This window comes from Hydra vulgaris, chromosome 13, assembly GCF_038396675.1.
Source record: "Hydra vulgaris chromosome 13, alternate assembly HydraT2T_AEP".
Classification (NCBI taxonomy): domain Eukaryota; kingdom Metazoa; phylum Cnidaria; class Hydrozoa; order Anthoathecata; family Hydridae; genus Hydra; species Hydra vulgaris.
Window position 1 is genome coordinate 32,540,113 of NC_088932.1, and position 22,388 is coordinate 32,562,500.

The 22,388-nt window shown below is 24.3% G+C and overlaps 1 protein-coding gene across 2 annotated transcripts in view; it reads right to left on the bottom strand.

Moving 5' to 3' along the window:
- Nucleotides 1-22,388, bottom strand: part of LOC100198280 (solute carrier family 15 member 2) — a 74,574-nt gene that overhangs the window by 20,775 nt on the left and 31,411 nt on the right. For both annotated transcript variants that reach the window (XM_065815219.1, XM_065815220.1), the window contains exons 9-18: nucleotides 19,373-19,455; nucleotides 16,848-16,925; nucleotides 16,675-16,764; nucleotides 16,512-16,556; nucleotides 11,140-11,178; nucleotides 10,771-10,859; nucleotides 7,988-8,069; nucleotides 7,179-7,304; nucleotides 3,101-3,271; nucleotides 2,688-2,740 (exon numbers count right to left, since the gene is read on the bottom strand). In XM_065815219.1, the coding sequence (XP_065671291.1) occupies nucleotides 2,688-2,740; nucleotides 3,101-3,271; nucleotides 7,179-7,304; nucleotides 7,988-8,069; nucleotides 10,771-10,859; nucleotides 11,140-11,178; nucleotides 16,512-16,556; nucleotides 16,675-16,764; nucleotides 16,848-16,925; nucleotides 19,373-19,455 (856 nt within the window). The remainder of the gene's footprint in view (nucleotides 1-2,687; nucleotides 2,741-3,100; nucleotides 3,272-7,178; nucleotides 7,305-7,987; nucleotides 8,070-10,770; nucleotides 10,860-11,139; nucleotides 11,179-16,511; nucleotides 16,557-16,674; nucleotides 16,765-16,847; nucleotides 16,926-19,372; nucleotides 19,456-22,388) is intronic.

Genomic DNA, 22,388 nt, shown 5'->3' on the forward strand with positions numbered 1-22,388 from the left:
CAGTGCATATGAAAATTGTGGGGAGCTATATCTTCTTATAGTCCCCATCATGCAATTTTTTTTTATGTGAAAACATGTATCTAGAATCCATGAAAAAACTAGAAGAACTTTATTTCAAAAATATGTGGACTACACTTTGATAAAAATTCCAACAACAATTGGAGTGTTAAATTTACATCCAGCAACATTTGTATATATATATCTAGCTAAGCTTGTTTTAAAAAAAATATCATTTACTAAGATTGCAAGAGAGGTAGACAAATATCTCCATCTATTAGTCTATAGGTATCATATCTTTGAGCTAATAATTGTTCATTTTTGTGTCTTTTAGTATAATTTTTATGTAAAGTTAGAGAAAACCAAAAAATGCAAAAAAAGAAAGATAATGGAAGATGTAGAGGCATTTTATGCAGTTTCAGGTTAAAAATGAGAACAAAATCCATTATATTAGTAGGTATAGACATGTATAAATGAAGATGAATGGATGAGAGAAAAACAAACAAACTTCTTGTTACTCCCTAATAATGTTCTATAATGAAACTAAACCATAATAACAATAACAAAACCAAGCAAATGCTTAATTTATGAAAAGGTCCAAATCCAAAAAAAAGTGTTCGTTTTTTTTTAATCATTTTTTTAAATATTTTTGAAATCAGTTTTTTTATTTTAATTTTTTCTTTACAAAGGAAATTTATTTTTTGATGAAAAGATATTTGACATGAATAGCCTATGAAATGCACAAAACAAGAAAACCTGGGCTATAAATTGTGGTTTAAAGCAGAAAAAGGAGGTATACATATATTAAAGGTGATATATATATATATATATATATATATATATATATATATATATATATATATATATATATATATATATATATATATTATATATATATATATATATATATATATATATATATATATATATATATATATATTAAAGCAGGTAAAAAAGTTGGTATATATATATATTTCCACAAAAGTTGCAGTGTGACTAGGTGTATGTTAGGAAGGAAAAATGCTATTGGTCATCTTACAAAAAGGAACAGTAAACCACAAAGTTTATGTCAAAAAAGCTTTGTCAGTTGCTCAACGATTTGGCAACCAAATATTTGGTAACAAATTTTTACCAAATATTTACAAGATATTTCAGAAAGATGATGCAACTGTTCACAATTATCACCTTTTTAAAAATAAAATGACATAAAGACAATTTACAGATGTTGTTGAGAAAAAAACATTGGCTATTAAACTCTCCTGACCTTGACCTGTTGAACAACTTTGCCTTAGATAAACTTGTTTACTAAATAATGGTGTAAAGTACAATTCAGAAAAATAAATTTCGAAATTAGAGATTGCAATAAAAAAAAATTAGATTTAAAAAGTTTAAAAGTTGCGTGTCTTGAACTAACAGACTACTTCTGTTATTCTTTAAAAAAAATTGCATATATATTTTTTAAACCTAAAGCATATGGATTAATAAAAGTGTAATGTTTTAAAATGGTAAAAAAAGTGATTTAAAAAAAATATTAGACTGATATTATAAATAAGTTTCTTTTTTTGGAAATGCTTTATGTTTTTTTATTAAAAGATGATAAATAATTTAATAACTATATACTTTTAATACTTAATAATTTTCATCAATGCATTAGCAGTGTAGTGGTTCCAAGTTCAATTTCACTTTTGCTCCATGGTACTATTGCCCCTTACCTGCGGAGGTCTTTTTAATTTTTTCATTTCATCAAGACTTTCAGAGATAAAGATTGAGAGAGTAAAAACAATTTAAAAAAATGAAGCTCCTAGATTGTAGTTGCCCCTCCCTTTAGGAGGTGTAGTTGCCTCTCCCTCCAGGAGGTGAATGCAATGAATTAAAAAGATCATAATAACTTTGTTTTGACATTTTGAAACAAAACTTTATTAGTTTTTGAAAAAATTACAGACTTTCCATGTTCAGCTTCCTAATTGAATTTCCTTGTTAACAACTTTTTTTTCCTTGTTAAAAACTTTTTTTTGTGCAAAATAATTTGGTTTTAAATTTTTTTTGTGCAAATTAATAATATTGGTGGTTTTAGAAATATATATATATATTAATAACTTTTAAGTTATTCCTATTGAAGATTTTACAAAACTTGCGTGTTTCTGGAAAATATTTTCAACTAGATTTAGAAAATTTCTTGCAATGTTAGTTCTTACATTTAGTGAAAATGACGGATTAAACCAAGTAATGCTTTGTGATCTTGCATTAGTTTTTGTTGAGGCCAATGAAGCCAGGTTTTTTTGCCAGAAGTTAATGTGCATCCTTCGCACATTATCATAATCATATATATATATATATATATATATATATATATATATATATATATATATATATATATATATATATATATATCAGATAAATATAATATCAAACTTTTACAATTTGATATTATATTTCTCACATTTTATCAGTTGCAGTTACCTTCTGCTCAAAAAATTTATAATCTTATTATTTTTATCTTATTAATTATATTATTATAATATTATTATTTTATTTATATATCTTGTTATCTAATCTTTCAACTAGCATCAAAAGTTTTGTTATAAAATGGTTTAGCACTATAGATAACCTTTTTGTAAATATAATAATCAATGGGCGTGTACTCATGGGTGTGTATTCATGCACAAGTTTAAATCAACTATTAAGATTACCTAACATTGGAGTCGGCTGTTTCAACATTAACTTCTGGAAAATATTGATTTAACTAAAAAAGTCAATTATAAAAATTAGGTAAAAAAAAAAGAAAAGATGAAAAAAAACTTAAATTAAAACTAGGTATTAAAATATGCTAAATCATAAATTAAAATTATGTAAGTATCAATAAATTTTTCAATTAATGCTCAACATTTATAAAAATACAAACTATTATTCAAAAAATATAATATAACAAAAAATATTAAAACTATAAATAAAAACACATTTTTAAAATTATTAGAATTTAGAAAACTGAGTTGACTACAATTTTTTTTGCATGAGAGAATATTAAGAAAGTTATTAAGAGTTAATTAAATATGAAAAGTTGTAATTATAATTGAATTATTACTAAATACAGTAAAATACTTACAACAGTGATATTGAAAGTCCCCTCATCGTTTATGTTTATGACAGCAGTTTGATATACTCCAGGAGAAAAAGTAACAGAAACATCATGTTTATAGTTTTCATTTTTAAAGCATTTTTCCCCATAAATATTTAACGTTTGCAATCCATGTTGACCAGACAAATAACCACTTTTCTAAAATAACATAAAAAAAAGGCATAAAAAAAAAAAAAATCAATAAACAATATTGATAAATAATAATATTTAAAAACTTTATACACTATTTTCAGTTATTTATATTTATTGTCACATTTATTTTATCAATTGAATAATTTTTGTACATGTTTATTTCTTTTATTGCTTATTAAATCTATTTTTTAATATTTCTACATTTTTTTAGAATTGTAGAACAAACTTTTTAAGTGAAGTGTAGAACAAACTTTTTAAGTGAAGTATAGAACATACTTTTTAAGTGAAGTGTAGAACATACTTTTTAAGTGAAGTGTAGAACATACTTTTTAAGTGAAGTGTAGAACAAACTTTTTAAGTGAAGTGTATAACACACTTTTTAAGTGAAGTGTAGAACATACTTTTTAAGTGAAGTGTAGAACACACTTTTTAAGTGAAGTGTAGAACATACTTTTTAAGTGAATTGTAGAACATACTTTTTAAGTGAAGTGTAGAACAAACTTTTTAAGTGAAGTGTATAACACACTTTTTAAGTGAAGTGTAGAACATACTCTTTAAGTGAAGTGTATAACACACTTTTTAAGTGAAGTGTAGAACACGCTTTTTAAGTGAAGTGTAGAACATACTTTTTAAGTGAAGTGTAGAACACACTTTTTAAGTGAAGTATAGAACACACTTTTTAAGTGAAGTGTAGAACATACTTTTTAAGTGAAGTGTATAACACACTTTTTAAGTGAAGTGTAGAACATACTCTTTAAGTGAAGTGTAGAACATACTTTTTAAGTGAAGTATAGAACACACTTTTTAAGTGAAGTGTAGAACTTTTTAAGAATTTTTCTTTATAAAATCATAAATTTTTTTTGGTTTAAAATTACAATAATTAAAAAAGTAAAAAAAAAAAAGGTCTCTAAAATAAAAAACTAGATTTTTTTAGAAAAGAAAACTATTTTTTAACTTTTTTAAATAAATATTTATATTATGCATTTACTTTTATTTTATGTTTTATAATTTCGGGAATTTTCATAAAAACATTTTTTGTTTGTTTTATAATTGAGGGGATTCCAAAGAAACATTTTGTGTTTAATTCAAACATTTTTTTCAGTTATTTTTTTCACGATGGTTTATCAGTTTTTATTTTATAATAAAAAAGTATAAACATATTGATTATAATATTAAGCATAACATATTGATACACCTGATGAAACATTGATTTAACATCAATTAGCAAAAAAAATTTCAAAGTCTCAATAAAGTGTTACGTGCTATCAAACCTCATTTTCAAAAAACTCTAAGTCTCAAAAAAATGATCTCTCATGGTATAAGCATATTTTCTAATTATAAAATAACCAAATAACATTGATCATGATGTTGGCTTTTCAAATTAGTTTCAAAAAGTTTAGTGCACTTCTGTTTATATTCAAACAATCTTTTTCAAAAAAAACGTTGCAGTGTGGACTTTCCACTACAAATTAATTAAAAAAAAATTAATTTATGGAATATTTTATAGTTATAAATATATAATTTAGCTTACTAATTGTGTTTTTAAATAAATATATAATATATTTTTAAAAACATTTATAAATTTTTAATAAGAAATAATTATAAATTATTTATGATTTTCAAGTAAAAGTTTGTGTAAAATAAATTAAACTAAAATTAAAATAATAAAAATTACAAAAATATCACATACCACGATATATGTTTTAAACTAAAATATATATCAAATACCATGATATAAATTATAAATCAGGATCAAAATCATATACCAAGATATATATCATATATCATGATATATATTATATACCATGATATATATTATATACCACGATATATATCATATATCATGATTAGAAATTAGAAAAAAATTTTTTCATAAGGATTTCATATAATAATGTAAGAAAAACACATCATGAAGATATAATTGACATGTGAGAGATTCAAGGTATTATACATTCAGGAGAGAAAATCTTGAGAAAAACTGTGTCCATTTTTATAATCCTATACAAGATAACAAAAATGAACTCAAAATAATGAAAAAAATTAGGCATGGAGTTCTATTTAGCATAACTCAAAAAAGTTGAAAAAGTGTTTTTATATATGGTGGACAATATTGTATAGCAGGAATAATACTGTATAATGAGAATCTTTTTTGACATAAGTGCGCAGAAACAGGAGTTAATTATTATCAAAACTTGACATTAGAATGAAATCAAAACAAATTCCAAATAAATAAAGAAAAACTGTGGCATGTTTTAAGGAGATCCTTTTTAAAATAGATTGGGTTTTTATAGAGATAAGACTTTTTATAGATAAGACAAAAATAATATATATATCTGTAGGAAGAAGCATAAAATACTAAAGCATGTTAAGTTTAAGTTTATTCCAAGAAAATTAAAGTTCATTTTGATAACTGAATAGAAAGCATAAATAAACTCGAGGAAAAAACACATACTGTAATGAAACAAATTTTTTCAGATGGAATAATAAGTTACTATATATAAGAAGATCTGAGTAGAGTATGGATCACATAAAAAGTGAGAGCATAACATGAATTATACAAAAAGCATCATTATCATACCTAAATACTACATATGGAGACAATCATAAAAACGCCTTTTATGATTGTCTTCATATGTAGTATTTAAGGCAAAACATATTTTTTTAATTTTGATAAAAATTAAAAAAAAAGTTGAAAAACTATTTATTTTTTTATAATCTTATTTAATCAACAGTGGATAATTTTGATAAATTTTTTTATTTTGGTATAATTTTATTTAATCAAAAATTTAACTATATGCCCAACTACTTTTAATCTAAATGCTACATGCCCAAGCTACATACTAAATGTTTTGATACTTTTATGTTTGTAATAGAGGTTATATGTTTGTAATAGAGGTTTTATGTTTTTAATAGAGTTTTTATGTTTTTAATAGAGTTTTTATGTTCTTAATCGAGGTTTTATGTTTGTAATAGAGGTTTTATTAGTGATGATATTAATAAATGCACAAGTATGTATATAAAGCTTTCAGTTAATGATGTTCAAATGATAATTGGAATGTCTATGGTAATATTTTTACTTATTCTTAAATTTATCTGTATATTTAAGATAACATATGTCTAGAGTATATTTATTATTTTGAAAGAATAATATTATATATAAAAATATATATATATATATATATATATATATATATATCTATATATATATATATATATATTTATATATGTATTGTACCACATGATATAATATTCAATTATTATCAGTTGTTAAAAATCATTGCTTTTCTGCAGCACTAAAAAAATACAGCAAACTGAAATAGATCAGGTCACTGAATGAAATTATAACAAACATTATTAAACCCTAATTCCAAGGGCTGAAATACTAATTGCGAATTTTCACAATTTGATTTATTAAATGAGTTTTTAGGAAACTGGGAATCTTCATGTAATTAATTTAGCTGCCACTAATTTTTAATAAATATTTGATTTTAAACCAAAGATACACACACAAAAAAACTTTTTTTAAAATAACAATCATAATGATATATATTAAAAGTAATGCATGTAATTTTGATAGTGCAGTAATGATTTTTTTAATGATAAAATGATTTAGTACATACACCAACTAGGGATTTGGGTTTAGGGAGATATCATCTAGACTAGATATGAAGAACTTTAATAGAGAAAAAAACATAAGCTTTTATTCATTATTTCAAGTTTCATTTTGTTTTTTTTCTTCGAAAAAGTGTTGAGATTAAAGTCAACGTTTTGAAACATAATGAATAAAAAATTATTTAGGACAGTGCTGATTTAAACAAAAGTAAGTACGTATAATTGTATGTATAAACATATCAGTTTTTTAAATAAAAATACTTTTTACTTAACAATAAAAAAGTAAAAATAATTGACTTGCTTTTCCGTAAGGCAATTCAATATTAAAAAATGCTTCTTTATTGATAAACAAACTCTCACAAGGGGAAGCATTAATAAAATCAACATTAGCTTTTCCTGGATTAGGCTTTGCTACTTCTTCAACAGACTGAAAAAAATAAACAGATCAAACTAATATTTAAAAAAATTAAAAAATGCTTATACATATATAAGTATATATAAAGAAATTTATATTTATGTTTATATAATATTTATGTATATATAAATATGTATATACAAATATATATATATATGTATATATATATATATATATATATATATATATATATATATATATATATATATATGTATATATATATATACATATATATATATATATATATATATATATATATATATATATATATATATATATATATATATATAAATAAATATATATAAATTAGTTAAGTTAATTATTATAGTTAAAGTTAGATAAGTGTTTTTTACTAATTTATTATTGCTCTGTTCTTTAAGAACATTGAGCACTCTATTTGTAAAATACACTAACATAATTTACATATAAATATATATATATATATATATATATATATATATATACATATATATATACATATATATATATATATTATATATATATATATATATATATATTATATATATATATATATATATATATATATATATATATATATATATATATATATATATATATATATATATATTACATAATTAAAAATTATTATAATTAATTTTTGTCAATATTGCTATTATTGTTATTAGTTTATTATTATTGTTAAATATTATAAAAAAAACAATTAGAAAAACAACCTGAATCTTTATTTGCATAAGCCCACAAACAACAAATGCAACAGCAGCTAAAAACATGCCAATGGTCATTTTCTTTAACGGACTTGAAAAAGTACAATTAGACTTACATATATATATATATATATATATATATATATATATATATATATATATATATATATATATATATATATATATATATATATATATATATATATATATATATATATATATACATATAGAGTAGTGTCCAAAAGTAATTGGACAAACACCTTTTTGGTTATATTTTCTCATCGAGTAAACATTTTTAATAGAAATTTTGCATAAGAATGTCAAATTATACCACAATTATGAAAAAGAAAACACAAATCCTAATTTGGGAGTAATTACTCAAAACTTTGCTAAATGAATGAAAATGATTGGCTCAAAAGTAATTGGAAAAACTAAATATGTCGTTTAAAAACAAAACTTTCTCAACAAAGGATAAATTTTCAGCATTTTTTATGAAGATTTCTGTTAAATAATACATATAACGTTACATAGTGTTATATTCTGTTACATAATGTATATAATCTGCGCCTAATCCTAGTACTTCATAGAAAAACCTTTTGCCGCAACGACAGCATTACATCTACGTGGCATTGAATCAACCAAATTAATTAAAACATCAATTGGTATTTCCTCCCAAGTGCGCTTAATCAACTCAAACAAATCGTGCTGATTAGATGGTGTCCGAACACTAATTTTTCTCTCAATATGTTCCCAAAGATGTTCGATTGGGTTCAGGTCCGGAGATTGTGACGGCCATTCCAAGATACGATCTTTCTTTTGAGCTAAAAATTCCGTGACTAGCTTGGAGGTGTGTTTCGTATCGTTGTCGTGTTGGAAAGTCCAACCACGCAACATTTTTTCTTTTGCATGTGGCAGCATTATATCTTTGATTATTCCTTTATACATGTTTTGGTCCATAATGCCTTGAACTCGATAGATTGGACCTACTCCATCACGGCTAAAACATGATCAAACCATTACTGAACCACCACCATGCTTTACTGAAGGAACTTGGTACTTAACATTATTTTAAAGACCTATTGGACGTCGAACATATTTAATACCATCAGAACCAAACATATTAAACTTTGACTCATCACTCCATAGTATTTTCGACCATTGATTTGCTGTCCAATTTAGATGTTCTTTAGCGAATTTTAACCGTGCTCTACGATTTTTTGCAGAAACAAAAGGTTTTTTAACAGGACTACGGCCAAAAAGGTTGTTTTGTCTTAAGCGACGCTTTACTGTTGCATAAGAGCAAGAAATTTGATGTGACTGTGTAAATTCTCTATGAATTTCTTTAGCACTCTTGCGCGGATCTGCCTTTGACAATCTTACTACAACATTATCTTGGGGACAAGTTGTTGATTTTGGGCGTCCTGACTTTGTTGAAACTTGGAAGTGACTCCATTGTTGAAAAACTTTTAATGTATAACCAACTGTTGATCGTGGAATGTTCATATCTATTAAAATTTGTTGCACAGTCTTACCGTTATTAAACGCTTGTACGATCAACTTTTTCACTGCCTCGCTTAAATATTTATTATGTCCCATTGCAAATTATTGATCATTGAATGTTTTTATAAAAATCTGGCTTCAGAAAAAGAAGTTAAAATAGTTTAAGTTATATCAACATTGTTAGAATTTAGTTTGTCCAATTACTTTTGAGCCAATCATTTCCATTCTTTTAGCAAAATTTTGAGTAATTACTCCCAAAAAGAAATTTTTTTTTTTTTTTTCATAATTGTAGTATAATTTGACATGCTTACGCGAAATTTCATTTAAAAATGTTTACTTAATGAGAAAATATAACCAAAAAGGTGTTTGTCCAATTACTTTTGGACACTACTGTATATATACATATATATATATATATATATATCCATATATATATATGTATATATATATATATGTATATATATATATATATATATATTTAAATACACATTTATACATACATACATACATACATGTATATGTATGTATGCTTATATATATGTATATATTATATATATATATATATATATATATATATATATATATATACATATATATATATATATACATATATATATATATATATATATATATGTATATATATATATATATATATATATATATATATATATATATATGTATATATATATATATATATATATATATATATATATATTTATATATATATATACACATATCTTTATATTGTAGTTGAAAGAGACTTTCGTAAAAAAAAGTCTCTTTTAACAGCATTTATGCGACATTAACAATTAAGCAGTTTGTTTGAGGTTGTAATTACAAATAATTGCGGACCTCATTACCATGTTTTATGGTTAGACCTTTGTATCAAATAGCTTTTGCCAACCTGATACCAACCTCAAAAATTGAGGTCAGCAAATTATTACCAACCTTGTCTTTCCTAATTCCGAGAGTTGATATATATATACATATACATATATATATATACATATACATATATATATACATATATATATATATATATATATATATATATATATATATATACACACATATATATACATATATATATATATATATATATATATATATATATATATATATATATATATATATATATATATATATATATATATATATATATATATATTGAATTTAAGAAGAAATAAAAGATTTATGGTAAAGAAAACTTAAATAAAGTATTCTTTTTCTACTGAACTCTATGTATATAAATAAATACAATAATTACAAAGTAACAATGCCAAAAGACCAACCTTAATGGTATTCTGCATCGTTCAAGCATTGGATAAATTATCATATCAAATAAAGGTATCATTATAAGCACCAATAATGGATTGAAAAACTAATCAAAAAATTTAGCAATATCAGAAAATTTAGCAAAATCTTATTTAAAATAAATATTTATGAAAATATTTATTTTTAATATTTATGAAAATAAATCTTAAAGTAAAATCATAGTTTAAAAAGAAAAATAACAATAAATAAATAATGATTATAATATTATTATATTTTTAAATTATAATGAATTTAATAAAAAACACAATAACACATAAGACAAAATGAAAGAATACATAACATAAAAAAAAAAACATTTAATAAGTAAAAAGAACATAGAAACATACTTGCATTTGATCTGATCTTAAATGAAAACCTCCATCAAACTAACAATTCAAATTATTGATACAATTAACACTTGTAAATATATATATATATATATATATATATATATATATATATATATATATATATATATATATATATATATATATATATATATATATATATATATATATATATATATATATATAATAAAAGATATTTTAAATCAGTCACCGTAAGATTGGTTTTTACTTCATTTAAAATTTCAAAATTTTTTTCCGCAAAAGATCCCTTTTCTACAGACTCTAATTCATAAGTTGTCTATAAATTTGAATGCGCAGGCTGTAAATCCTGTTACGTTGGTGAAACTACTCGCCATTTAAAAACACGAATAATAGAGCACCAAAAAAAGAATAAAAACTCACACATTTGTAAACATATTCATTCAAATGAAAGCTGTTTTAATAGTTTTAATCATGCTAATTTTTTAATTTTGGATTCGGCCTCCAACAAATTTATATTAAAACTCAAAGAAAGCATGTACATATAGTGGAAAAACCCACTATTAATAAACAAATGAACCATGTAAAAATGACAATTTCAATCTAGTTCCTTTTAACATTACTGGTTCTTTTATCTTTTTAAAACATTTGTTACATTATCTAATTGCATTTTTATTGTTTTTTTCATTGTAAGGTCTCTATTAATTCAACTTAATTTTACTATTTTGATTTAACCATTTTAATATATTTTAACTGATGATGGCTATGATATAGTCGAAACATGTATTTATAAAATAAATAATTTTAGCAAAAATAAAAAAAATTGTCTTATTTATTAGAGTATATATATACATACATACATATATATATATATATATATATATATATATATATATATATATATAATATATATATATATATATATATATATATATATATATATATATATATATATATATACATATCTTTAATAAAAATAAAAATAAATTTAGTATCAAGAGAAACTCGTATTAATTGATGTTTATAAAATAATAATTTACATACTCTCATACATGATGTCTACATTCAAGAATATACATATATATATATATATATATATATATATATATATATATATATATATATATATATTTATATATATATATATATATATATATATATATATATATATATATATATATATATATATATATATATATATATATATACAACTTTTCATAATTAATATAATTTTTTCATATATAGTATAACTTTCCATAATTAATTCATAGTTGATATTGTAGATAAGTTTTTATATAGTAAAATAAAGTTACAACACCTGTTTATAATATAAAAACTTATCCTTATAAAATTCTTTTCAATATAATACAATATATCTAGGGGTTTTATATACCCTCGTTATTCAAGTAATATATTACTTAATTTATACTATATATACTATATACTATATTCAAGTAATATATTACTTGAATAGTGAGGGTATATAAAAACCCTAGAAATATTGTATTATATTAAAAAAAAATTTTATAAGGATAAGTTTACATACTATAAATAAATGATTTAACTTAATTTTTTATAGTTGTTGATAAAAAAATTAATAATAATAAATCTTTATTAAATAAAAATTTTACTAAAGCAAAAATAAAAATATAAATAAAAATGTATATCAATACAAAATAAAAATAGCATTTGTGTTGTATTTACAAAAGACAGCAAATTAGCTATCATTTTTAAGGAAGGTTTTATCAACCATTTGTAAAATTGGGGCAGGTAAAGCTTTTTAGTTGTGGTGAAGAAAACATACCTGGGAAAATAAAAACTTTTCCCTAAAAGCCCCAATTTAGTTGTGGAAAAGGGTAGGAGCAACAAGATCAACCAGATCAATCTTGATCTGGAAAATAAATCAATGCCAGAATGGACATCTAATTTTAAAAAACTGCTTCAGATTTTCTTAAAATTATTTAAATAATATAGAAATAAATTTAATTAAAAAAAAGCCTTAGAAAACCTGTCCTAACCATATGCGTAGAACCCTGAGTGAAAATAAAAATTAAAAACAAAAAGAATATGAATAGTGACTGGTTAATTCATTTGAGACTTTCAGAAAAAGACCTAAATTTCCAAGTTTAAAAAAGGTTTCTTAATTTCAACTGAAGTACAATGTCACTGTTTTATGGTCCTTTTAGAAATGAGTAAATTTTAGGTAATTGGGAATCTTAATGTATTTAGCTGCCACTAATTTTAATAAATATTTGATTTTAAACCAAAGATACGTAAAATAATATTAACTAGCTGTCGGTATCTGTAAAATACGGGTCTTTACCAAACTGACCCTTCTCATACTTATTCATTCCACACCGATCATTTCTACACTTATTCTTTATTTACTTCAATATTTTTTAGTAAAATAATTCATTCTAGTAATTGCTTTAAGAGCAAAAAAATTAACATACGCATCTTTTCCGCATATGTAGAGCTTATAAAAGATTTATAAAATAGTTTTTTTTTGTCTAAACGCATATCTTCAATAGCTCAGTGATTTAGTTCACTGTTATCAGTGTTGTTACGGTGAGTTCATATCATCCCCTATGCGAATTTTAAATTTTTTCAAATTATTTTTTTTAATGTTTTCAACCTTATTGTTTATATTCATAGCAAAAAAATATATATAGCAAAAAAGACTTTTAAGTGTTAAAATAAAATGTTTAAGTTTTCACATATACATATATTATACATAATCGTTTGATTGTTTAACTTATGCAAAAAACGTTTACACTTACAAACATTTGTACATAATGCTTTGCAAATGGCGGAACTAAGAAGATGATGCAATTTTAGCAAACAGAAATTATCAAGAGAGGTGAGGGTTATGGCTTATCTAAAATCAAAGTTTTATATTTTGCACTTGGATGAGACAAGATGTTCTGTGTTTTTTCAACCTTGTCATTTTTTTAAAATACAGTAACATAAATACAAAAATTCAAAACATAAAAGTTTGAGCAAAAAAGACTTTATTGAAAAAAAATTTTTCCTGCAGATATTTTTAAAAATTTTTTAATTGATGCATAATTTAATTAAGTTCAATAACAGTCTTGCAAGAATTATTCTTGAAACAACTTACTAATAATCTATTCATATTTTTTTTTAGGCCTTTTCATTTGTAACTTTAGGTCTTCTAAAGCGATTCTTATTTACAATAGTTTTCTACTGACATAATCTTTTCATATTGTGAATTATTTTTGGTTTAGAATCATTGAAAAGTTAAAAAATCTTCCTCAGTTTTTTCCATAGCTTTTATAATTAATTTCTTTATTTCATTCAAAACTTCATTAGCTTTTCTATGCTTTTAAAATATCACTAAATAACTGAAATAAAAAATTTTGCAATCATTTCAGGAATCAGTTACACCTCACTGCTTTTTGAATTATCTCTTATTATTAAAGTTAATTATTAAATTTCTGAAATATATTTACCTTTTATTTACAAAAACTTAATTTAATTATATTAGGAGATTTATTTAATTAGGAGACAGTACTGTTTCTAAACTTTTGCATGGCAGATTTTTCAAAAAAAAAAAAAAAAAAATTTAAATGAACATCAAATTCTTATTGCTATCCTATATCTCATTACAAATTTTTATGCTTGTGTGGAGAATCATAAACATGTTAAACATTATTTGTATTTAGTTTCTCAGGTAAATATGCCTATTATTTTTAGAAAATAGAAAGGCTGTCTAAATTTAAAAAAAGAATCTTTTTTATGCTTTTTAACTGAAATGATATGCAGCCTGGCAAAATGTTTTTATGCTTTTTAACTGAAATGATATGCAGCCTGGAAAAATGTTTTTATGCTTTTTAACTGAAATGATATGCAGCCTGGCAAAATGTTTTTATGCTTTTTAACTGAAATGGTATGCAGCCTGGCAAAATGTTTTTATGCTTTTTAACTGAAATGATATGCAGCCTGGCAAAATGTTTTCTCCTAAAGCATTTTAGTAGCTCACCTAAAGTTATATTTTTTTAAGCTTGTAATAGTTATAAAATAATTACAAAATTAAAAACACATTTTTAAAATATTAGGATTTATGTATTTCTAAATGACATACTAAAAGAATATTATAAAACATTGCGTTCTTGCGTGTTTTTTAATTCCTACATTCTGTAATCACGCACGGAAACTGGTATATGTTTTGTCTATTATTTTTATAATAATAAAACTGGCAATCTCTAATTTACTCTCATTTAATTCTACCCTATATAAATATTTTATAAACAAAGAATGGTATTTATTAGTAATGTTATCAAATAATAAATTAAGTTTGAAGCAGAATCGTACACAAAACAGAAAACGCAAACTTTAGTTACTAGATAATTAAACTTTAATTCCTTGGAAAATATATGTTTCAGCAGTATACTCTTTTTTTTAAATAATATTTAATATTAATAAAGATAGAGGATCAAGAAAGTTATGGGATTAAACTATCTATAATAGAATCACAGCAATTGTTTAAATGCAGTTCATGTATCAGTTCACACACGGAAGTTGCGAATTCACCAATTTTTATGAAAATTAATTGCTTTTGAGTATTTTAAGTGAAATACTATATCTCAATAACTCGTATTTAATAAATTTTCAATGAGAAACAGCAAACATCAAACATTTCTACCTAGAGTATATAGCATTTCAAAAATTATTAGTGACATTAACACACACAAAAATAAAATGATAAAAATATATATTTAAATATTTTTTTTATATTTTTAGGCTACCTGAAGCCTAAAAATATAAAAAAAATATTTTTCTTAGAGTCATTCTATAAATAAATCATAATAGTATATATCATGCTATAAGTACCTGCTTTTAATTGTAAAAACAAAGAAAAATAAAAAATCATACAAAAAAATTAAAATGTCCAATTATAAGTCTTTTTAATTGTTACATACTGTAAAAATTAAAAGACAAAAATGCATTACTTCATAATAAGATAAAATCCCTTAACTCCCATATTTTCACATAACTTTTGACAAACTTTTTAATGATCTTTTTTTTTTAAGTTTATATTTTTATTATGTAGTCATGTTTATGCTTTTATTATGTTGTCATGTTTATATTTTTATCATTTTGTCATATTTACGAGTTAATTCTGTTAAATTATTTTTAATAATTAAGATTATTAAAAATAATATAATAATAAATATAACATAGAATGGATTTATTTACTGATTTAATAACTAAACATTTGAAGAAAAAAAAGACTTTATATAATATACTATTTAAAAAATTAAATCAAATTTTAACTGAATTAAATTGTAATTGAAAAAAGAAATCTTTAATTAAATCAGAAACATTTTGAAATTAAAAAAATTTTTTTATGAAACAAAAAACAGTGTTACCATTTCTCCATCCATTTGCTCAGCCTGTAATGTCCAACTGGAGCCCTATAACAAATTAAAATTTTTTTTAAGAGTTATCAGTTATTATAGCAAACAATTTAATATTCAAACACTGTAAACAAGAATAACATATTAATTTAAATAAGTCATAAATCGAACTGACCGTCTGAAGAAATAAGGCCCAGAATACTGGAAGAGGAATGTACATGACTAACACTTTAAGTAAGGCTTTGACGTCTTCTATTTCAGTTACCTATAAAATGATAGCAATATTTGATTCAGTGTAATGTTAAAACTAAAATTTTAATTTACGACTATAAATACACAAATATATACACTATATTTATGGTCAGCTCTGTACAACCAATGTTGTTTTCTTGGTGCATCAGGTGATTTCTTTGATGTCAATGCACACTAAAACAAAAGTTTTAGTTAATACATGCAGCTATACACAAATGTTTAATTGAGGTTTTGAACTTTATTCAATCTCCTCTGCTTATTTAAAAATAAAAACCTTTTATTTGAAAAAAATTAGGAAAATCATTTTTTTTTTTTAATTTTAACAAATAATCATTTGTTGGTACAATTAATATTAATAAGATAAAATAGATAAAAAGTAATAATAAAAAATTAATTAATTACATAATAAAAAAATGAAAAACATAAAAGTTTAGTCAATTTTAGGTTTAGTACAAAAAATTGAAAAAAAAGGAATGCAAATCTTATACTTAAAGTGTCCTTTTGCTTGATAGCAAAGAAGAAATTTTCTTTCTGCTGAGCCGCTTGTTATATTATGTGTTTATTTGTGCTTCCATCTTTATGGAAGATTTGCTGTTAATATCTTGCTAAATTTCTCAGTTGCGAATTGTTTTACAATAAATCTAGCTTTATAGTTTATGACTTAAAAATTGACTCATCACTCCGAACCACTTTTTCCCAATTTTTTACAGCCCAATGTAAATGCTCTTAGCACCATTTGATTGATGTGTTGATAGGGTGAAAGCATTGAAACACCATTTTTGTATTTTATGTCATACATACATACATACTATTATTGACAGGATAAATTTTCTTATTGGAATATAAGTAGTAATACCTTATTTTCCACACATTTTTCTAATGAGTTCTCTGCTATCATTTCAATTAGATTGGTTGAATATTTGAGCTCACTTTTTGTTGCTGAGCATAGGATTTGTTCTGCTGATTCTAAATATGGTACTTTTTTATGGTCTCTAGAATTCTATGGTTTTACAGAACAATGCATGTTTGAGGTTTTCACTGCTTTTCGCCTTGCAAATTCTATGTCTCACTAAAATTTGTCTATTTCAAAAGCCTTAGCTTTAGGAATGCTAACAGCCTTAGAAACTCAATGCAATATTAAAATAAGTGATTACCTAATATTACATTAGAGCTTAAAAAAAGCTTTCAAAATTCTCACAATCCTGACAGTATGTTAAAATAGTTTTCAACTCTCTATATTTCTCTCTAAACTTGTTTTTTGAGTAATAAAATCTTTATTTTTGATTTTTTAAAAATCTGGAGATTGCTCTGACCAATTATTATCCAATCTTTTTACTGCTATAAACAAAGTCTGCTGCTTTTAATTGCTTCACTATTAGTCTCACTTGATGGACAACACTATTCTCTAAATCCAGAAACCTTTGGGATAACACAAGGTTCTATCCATCTACATGATCTTATTGATAATCTAACCTCTAAAGTGACTTGATTTGCACAACTGTATACTCAAGTTTTAAAAAAGTTAATAACTTTTTGATTGCTTAGAACAGAAAGCTGATCTTGATTTCTCTTCTGTGACAGATTGGGGTTTGTAGCGGCTGGTGAACTTCAACCCTAAAAAAACTCATTTGTTCACTAAACTATCACAATATTGTTGATATTCCTTTATTAATAAATGGCAACACTCTAACTGAGGCCCTCTTTCTTTAAGGCTTCAAAATCGGGTTGTAAATGTTCCTGAACTTGTTCCAGCTGACAAGCTTAAGCCTCTGTCTACTGTCTCTGTCTATTGTTGCTAGGTTACTTTTTCTCTTTTCTACAAATACTATTACATGGTTACTGCTCAAGCAAACTTGTTCCATCAACCAAAATTCTGAAATTTTTTTTTCCCTCACTTGTTGGTGATTTGCAATTCACTGATTTCATGTTTTTCTGACTCAATTTCAGTTTTTAAATGCAATTTACAGTTTTTTAAATCTTCTGTCCACTTCCTTCTTGTCCATTAGCTCTTTTTTATTCTATCTGTTATCTCCTAACTTAAGGTGGTGTCTATTATCTTTCAAACTATTTGATGGTTGTCAGATATTTTTTTTAAACATCAGATAAAACTTTACTGATTATCTTGTGTGACTTTTTATAACTTTTTTTATAACTTAACAAACAAATTTCAAAATCACAATAAAAATATGACTCAACTTGAAATCATTTTACATTTTCAAATTTTTTTTTAGAATAAATTAACATGAATTAGTTATTTTAAAATAATGGCAGTAACTTTTTAAACTAAAGCTGTATATAATAAAAAAAACTACAAGCTGTCATTAAAAATATTGTGTCATTGCCCCATGCAATACTTCAAGGATAATACTTTTTAATATCAAAAAGTGTAAGATGGCTGAACATAAAAATTTTAAGCACCAATGTTTTATAATAATGTTTTATAATAATGTTAACATTGTTAGCTACAATTTTGATAACAAAACATTACTTTTAATGGAAACAATATTTTGGTTTGTAAGTATTTGTTTTTTTTAAAGAAATGCCTTACAAAATCAAATATTTTATAAAATGAAATAATAGTTAAATCTTAAATTCTTTTTAAATATAAAAATAACTCATACCCAAACTATTTTTGCAACTGTTGTAATCATGTTTCCTTCTGGTTGCACCTTGGTGTAAAATCTTGATCCAATCATAAAAGAGACTATGAATATATACATATATATATATATATCTATATATATATAGATCTATATATATATACATATCTATATAATATAGGAATTGTCCAGTATTTCCAGTTAATATTTCCAGTAAAAGTGCTCAATACAGCGTGTTATATAGTTAGTAGAGGAAATAATGTAGTGATAACTAAATAATTATTAATATACATTTCAATTACATTACTTAAAGTTTAACGCAATAGCAATCATCAGATGTAACCATCTGATACATCTGGTTACATCTGATGATCGCTATTGCGTGAAACTTTAAGTAATGTAGTTTTCACTATATATTAATAATTATCTAGTTTTCACTATATGTATATATATATATATATATATATATATATATATATATATATATATATATGTATGAATATATATATATATATATTTATTTATATATATATATATATATATATTTATATCTATATATATATATATATATATATATATATATAATATATATATATATATATATATATATATATATATATATATATATATATATATATATATATATATATATGTATATATATATATATATATATATATATATATATATATATATATATATATATATATATATATATATATATATATATATATATATATATATATATATATATATTAGGGTGACCATTATTTTCGAAGTTTAAAAATTGGACTGTCTTACCCCCTAAAGGTGTTTCTTTATATGTAAAAATAAAATATCGACTCATTTGAACAATATTATGAGGTAGCTCAATGATATCAAAGTATCAAAGTTGTACTGTCACTCGCGAGTAACAAATACGCACTTCTAACTCCTAGTAGTTACTGAATCAAACACAATTTTGAGATGATTTCCAAGCATGTTATTGTTTCCATCATAGAAAACAATGTTCTATGCTAATTAATAATTTCAAAGTTGATTATTCTTTGGAGCTGATGCTGATGACGTTATTTTATTTACATTTGTAGATGATTGACAATTCGATTTTTTTAGTTTTCATAAGTTTAAAGTGCACAGTTCAACAATCATATTAATAAAATGGCAACCAGATTGCACACTCAGCTTTTTCAACTAGAATCAACAATCACAGAGTTAACGAGTAGCAAGCTGCCATATTTGGGTATGGTACTGCACCTATTCTTACATCACCAAACTATCAAATAAGATCCCTATCACTTTAACCTTAATTAGTGACTTCTTATTACCCTTGGATAAGTGCATATGCTCTGATGAGCTATCCCCTTATTTATCTAATGAAGAATTTGAAAAGGCGTTCAAATCTATTTAAAAATATAAATCATGTAAACCAGACAAAATAAATAGAAACGTGATTGAAGATTGCTTCGAGCAACTAAAAGATGTTCTTTTTAAAGTTTTCAGTGCCTCGATTAAACAAGGAATTTTCCAGAATAATTAAAAATTGAAACTAAATAAAACCATACATGAGTCATCTGCAATTAAAGTGCAAAAGGTTCAACCATTTTGGCAAAAGGCGAGGATATTTATAACAAATTACCAAAAATGTCAAGCAAATCTGGAAAAAGTTTTTGAAATGTGGCGCCTTATAAAAAAGAATAAGGGGCGTCACAGACGCAGAAGAAAATAATTTCATTTTAACTCTAGACGACCTGTTCGATGTGGTGCATGCTAACACCTTCAAAAAAATGACAGTTGCAGAGGACAAAGAGTTTTTATTAGTACAGAGAGAAAAAGGCAGGCGAAGATCAATGGCAGGTGTTGATACAAAGCTTGCTGCAAAAGAGAAGAGGGCAGTAGAAAGACATGAAAAAGCAGTGGTTAGACATTAACGGATGAATGAATTGTTTGAAGCGAACAGTGAGATAGTAGTTTTGGTGTCATCAACCAGTGGCTCAGATAATGTCAGTGATCAAACACTTACACTTACAGAAACTCCAGCTTGCCACAAAAGATGTAGAAATTTTGTTATCATGCCACAACTTGCAGCTGCCTTGGACCAAACGAAGGTTTCAAACTGCAAAGCAGTTTTTGTTATCACAGAAACAATCAAGAGCGTTGGTCACAGCCTTGATAACTATGTGTTAAACACAGAATCTATTTGACTAAAGCAGCAGACATATTGCACTTTTCAATCAGCCAAGCTGAAGGATGAGATTCTTCACTTGTTGTTCATTGGGATGGTAAACTCATGCATTACTTAGCCAGAAAGGAGAAAGTGGACCACCTTCCAGTTATAATATCAGGAAAACAAGTGTCTCAGTTGCTCACTGTTGCCAAACTGCCATCTGTAACTGGTCAAGCCCAAGCTTCTTCCATATTTGAAGCTCTAAAAAGCTGGGATGTTGGTTATAGGATCAATGCCATGTGCTTTGACACAACAAGTTCTAATAATGGCAGAAGCATAGGGTCATGCATTCTGCTAGAACAAATGCTTGGCAAGGAGCTGCTTTATTTGGCATGTCATCACTATGTTCAGGAGCTTGAAGTTGGTGCAGTTTTTCAGGCTTGTATGGGATCAACTTTAGGTCCTGAAGTTCTGCTTTTTAAGCGCTTTTAAACTCGATGGTTGTTCATTGACCAGGAAAGATACGATACTAGTATGTCTGATGATAAAAATGCATGCTTGTTGTATGATGTAAAATCTGACATCATAAAGTATGCCAACAAGCAGCTGGAAGAGCAACTGCCACGAGACAACTACAGAGAGTTTATAGAACTGGTGCTGATCTTCCTAGCAGAAATCCCATGCAGATGTGTGCGTTTCATGACACCTGGCCTAATGCACCACGCACGCTGGATATAAAAGGTCATCTACTCATTGAAAGTATGGATGTTTCACTCACAATTAATTTTGACACCAAGAGGAGAAAAAGGCCTGTATCAAGTGTGTGTCTTTGCAGTCCATCTGTACCTAAAAGCATGGATGACAGCGCCTTGTGC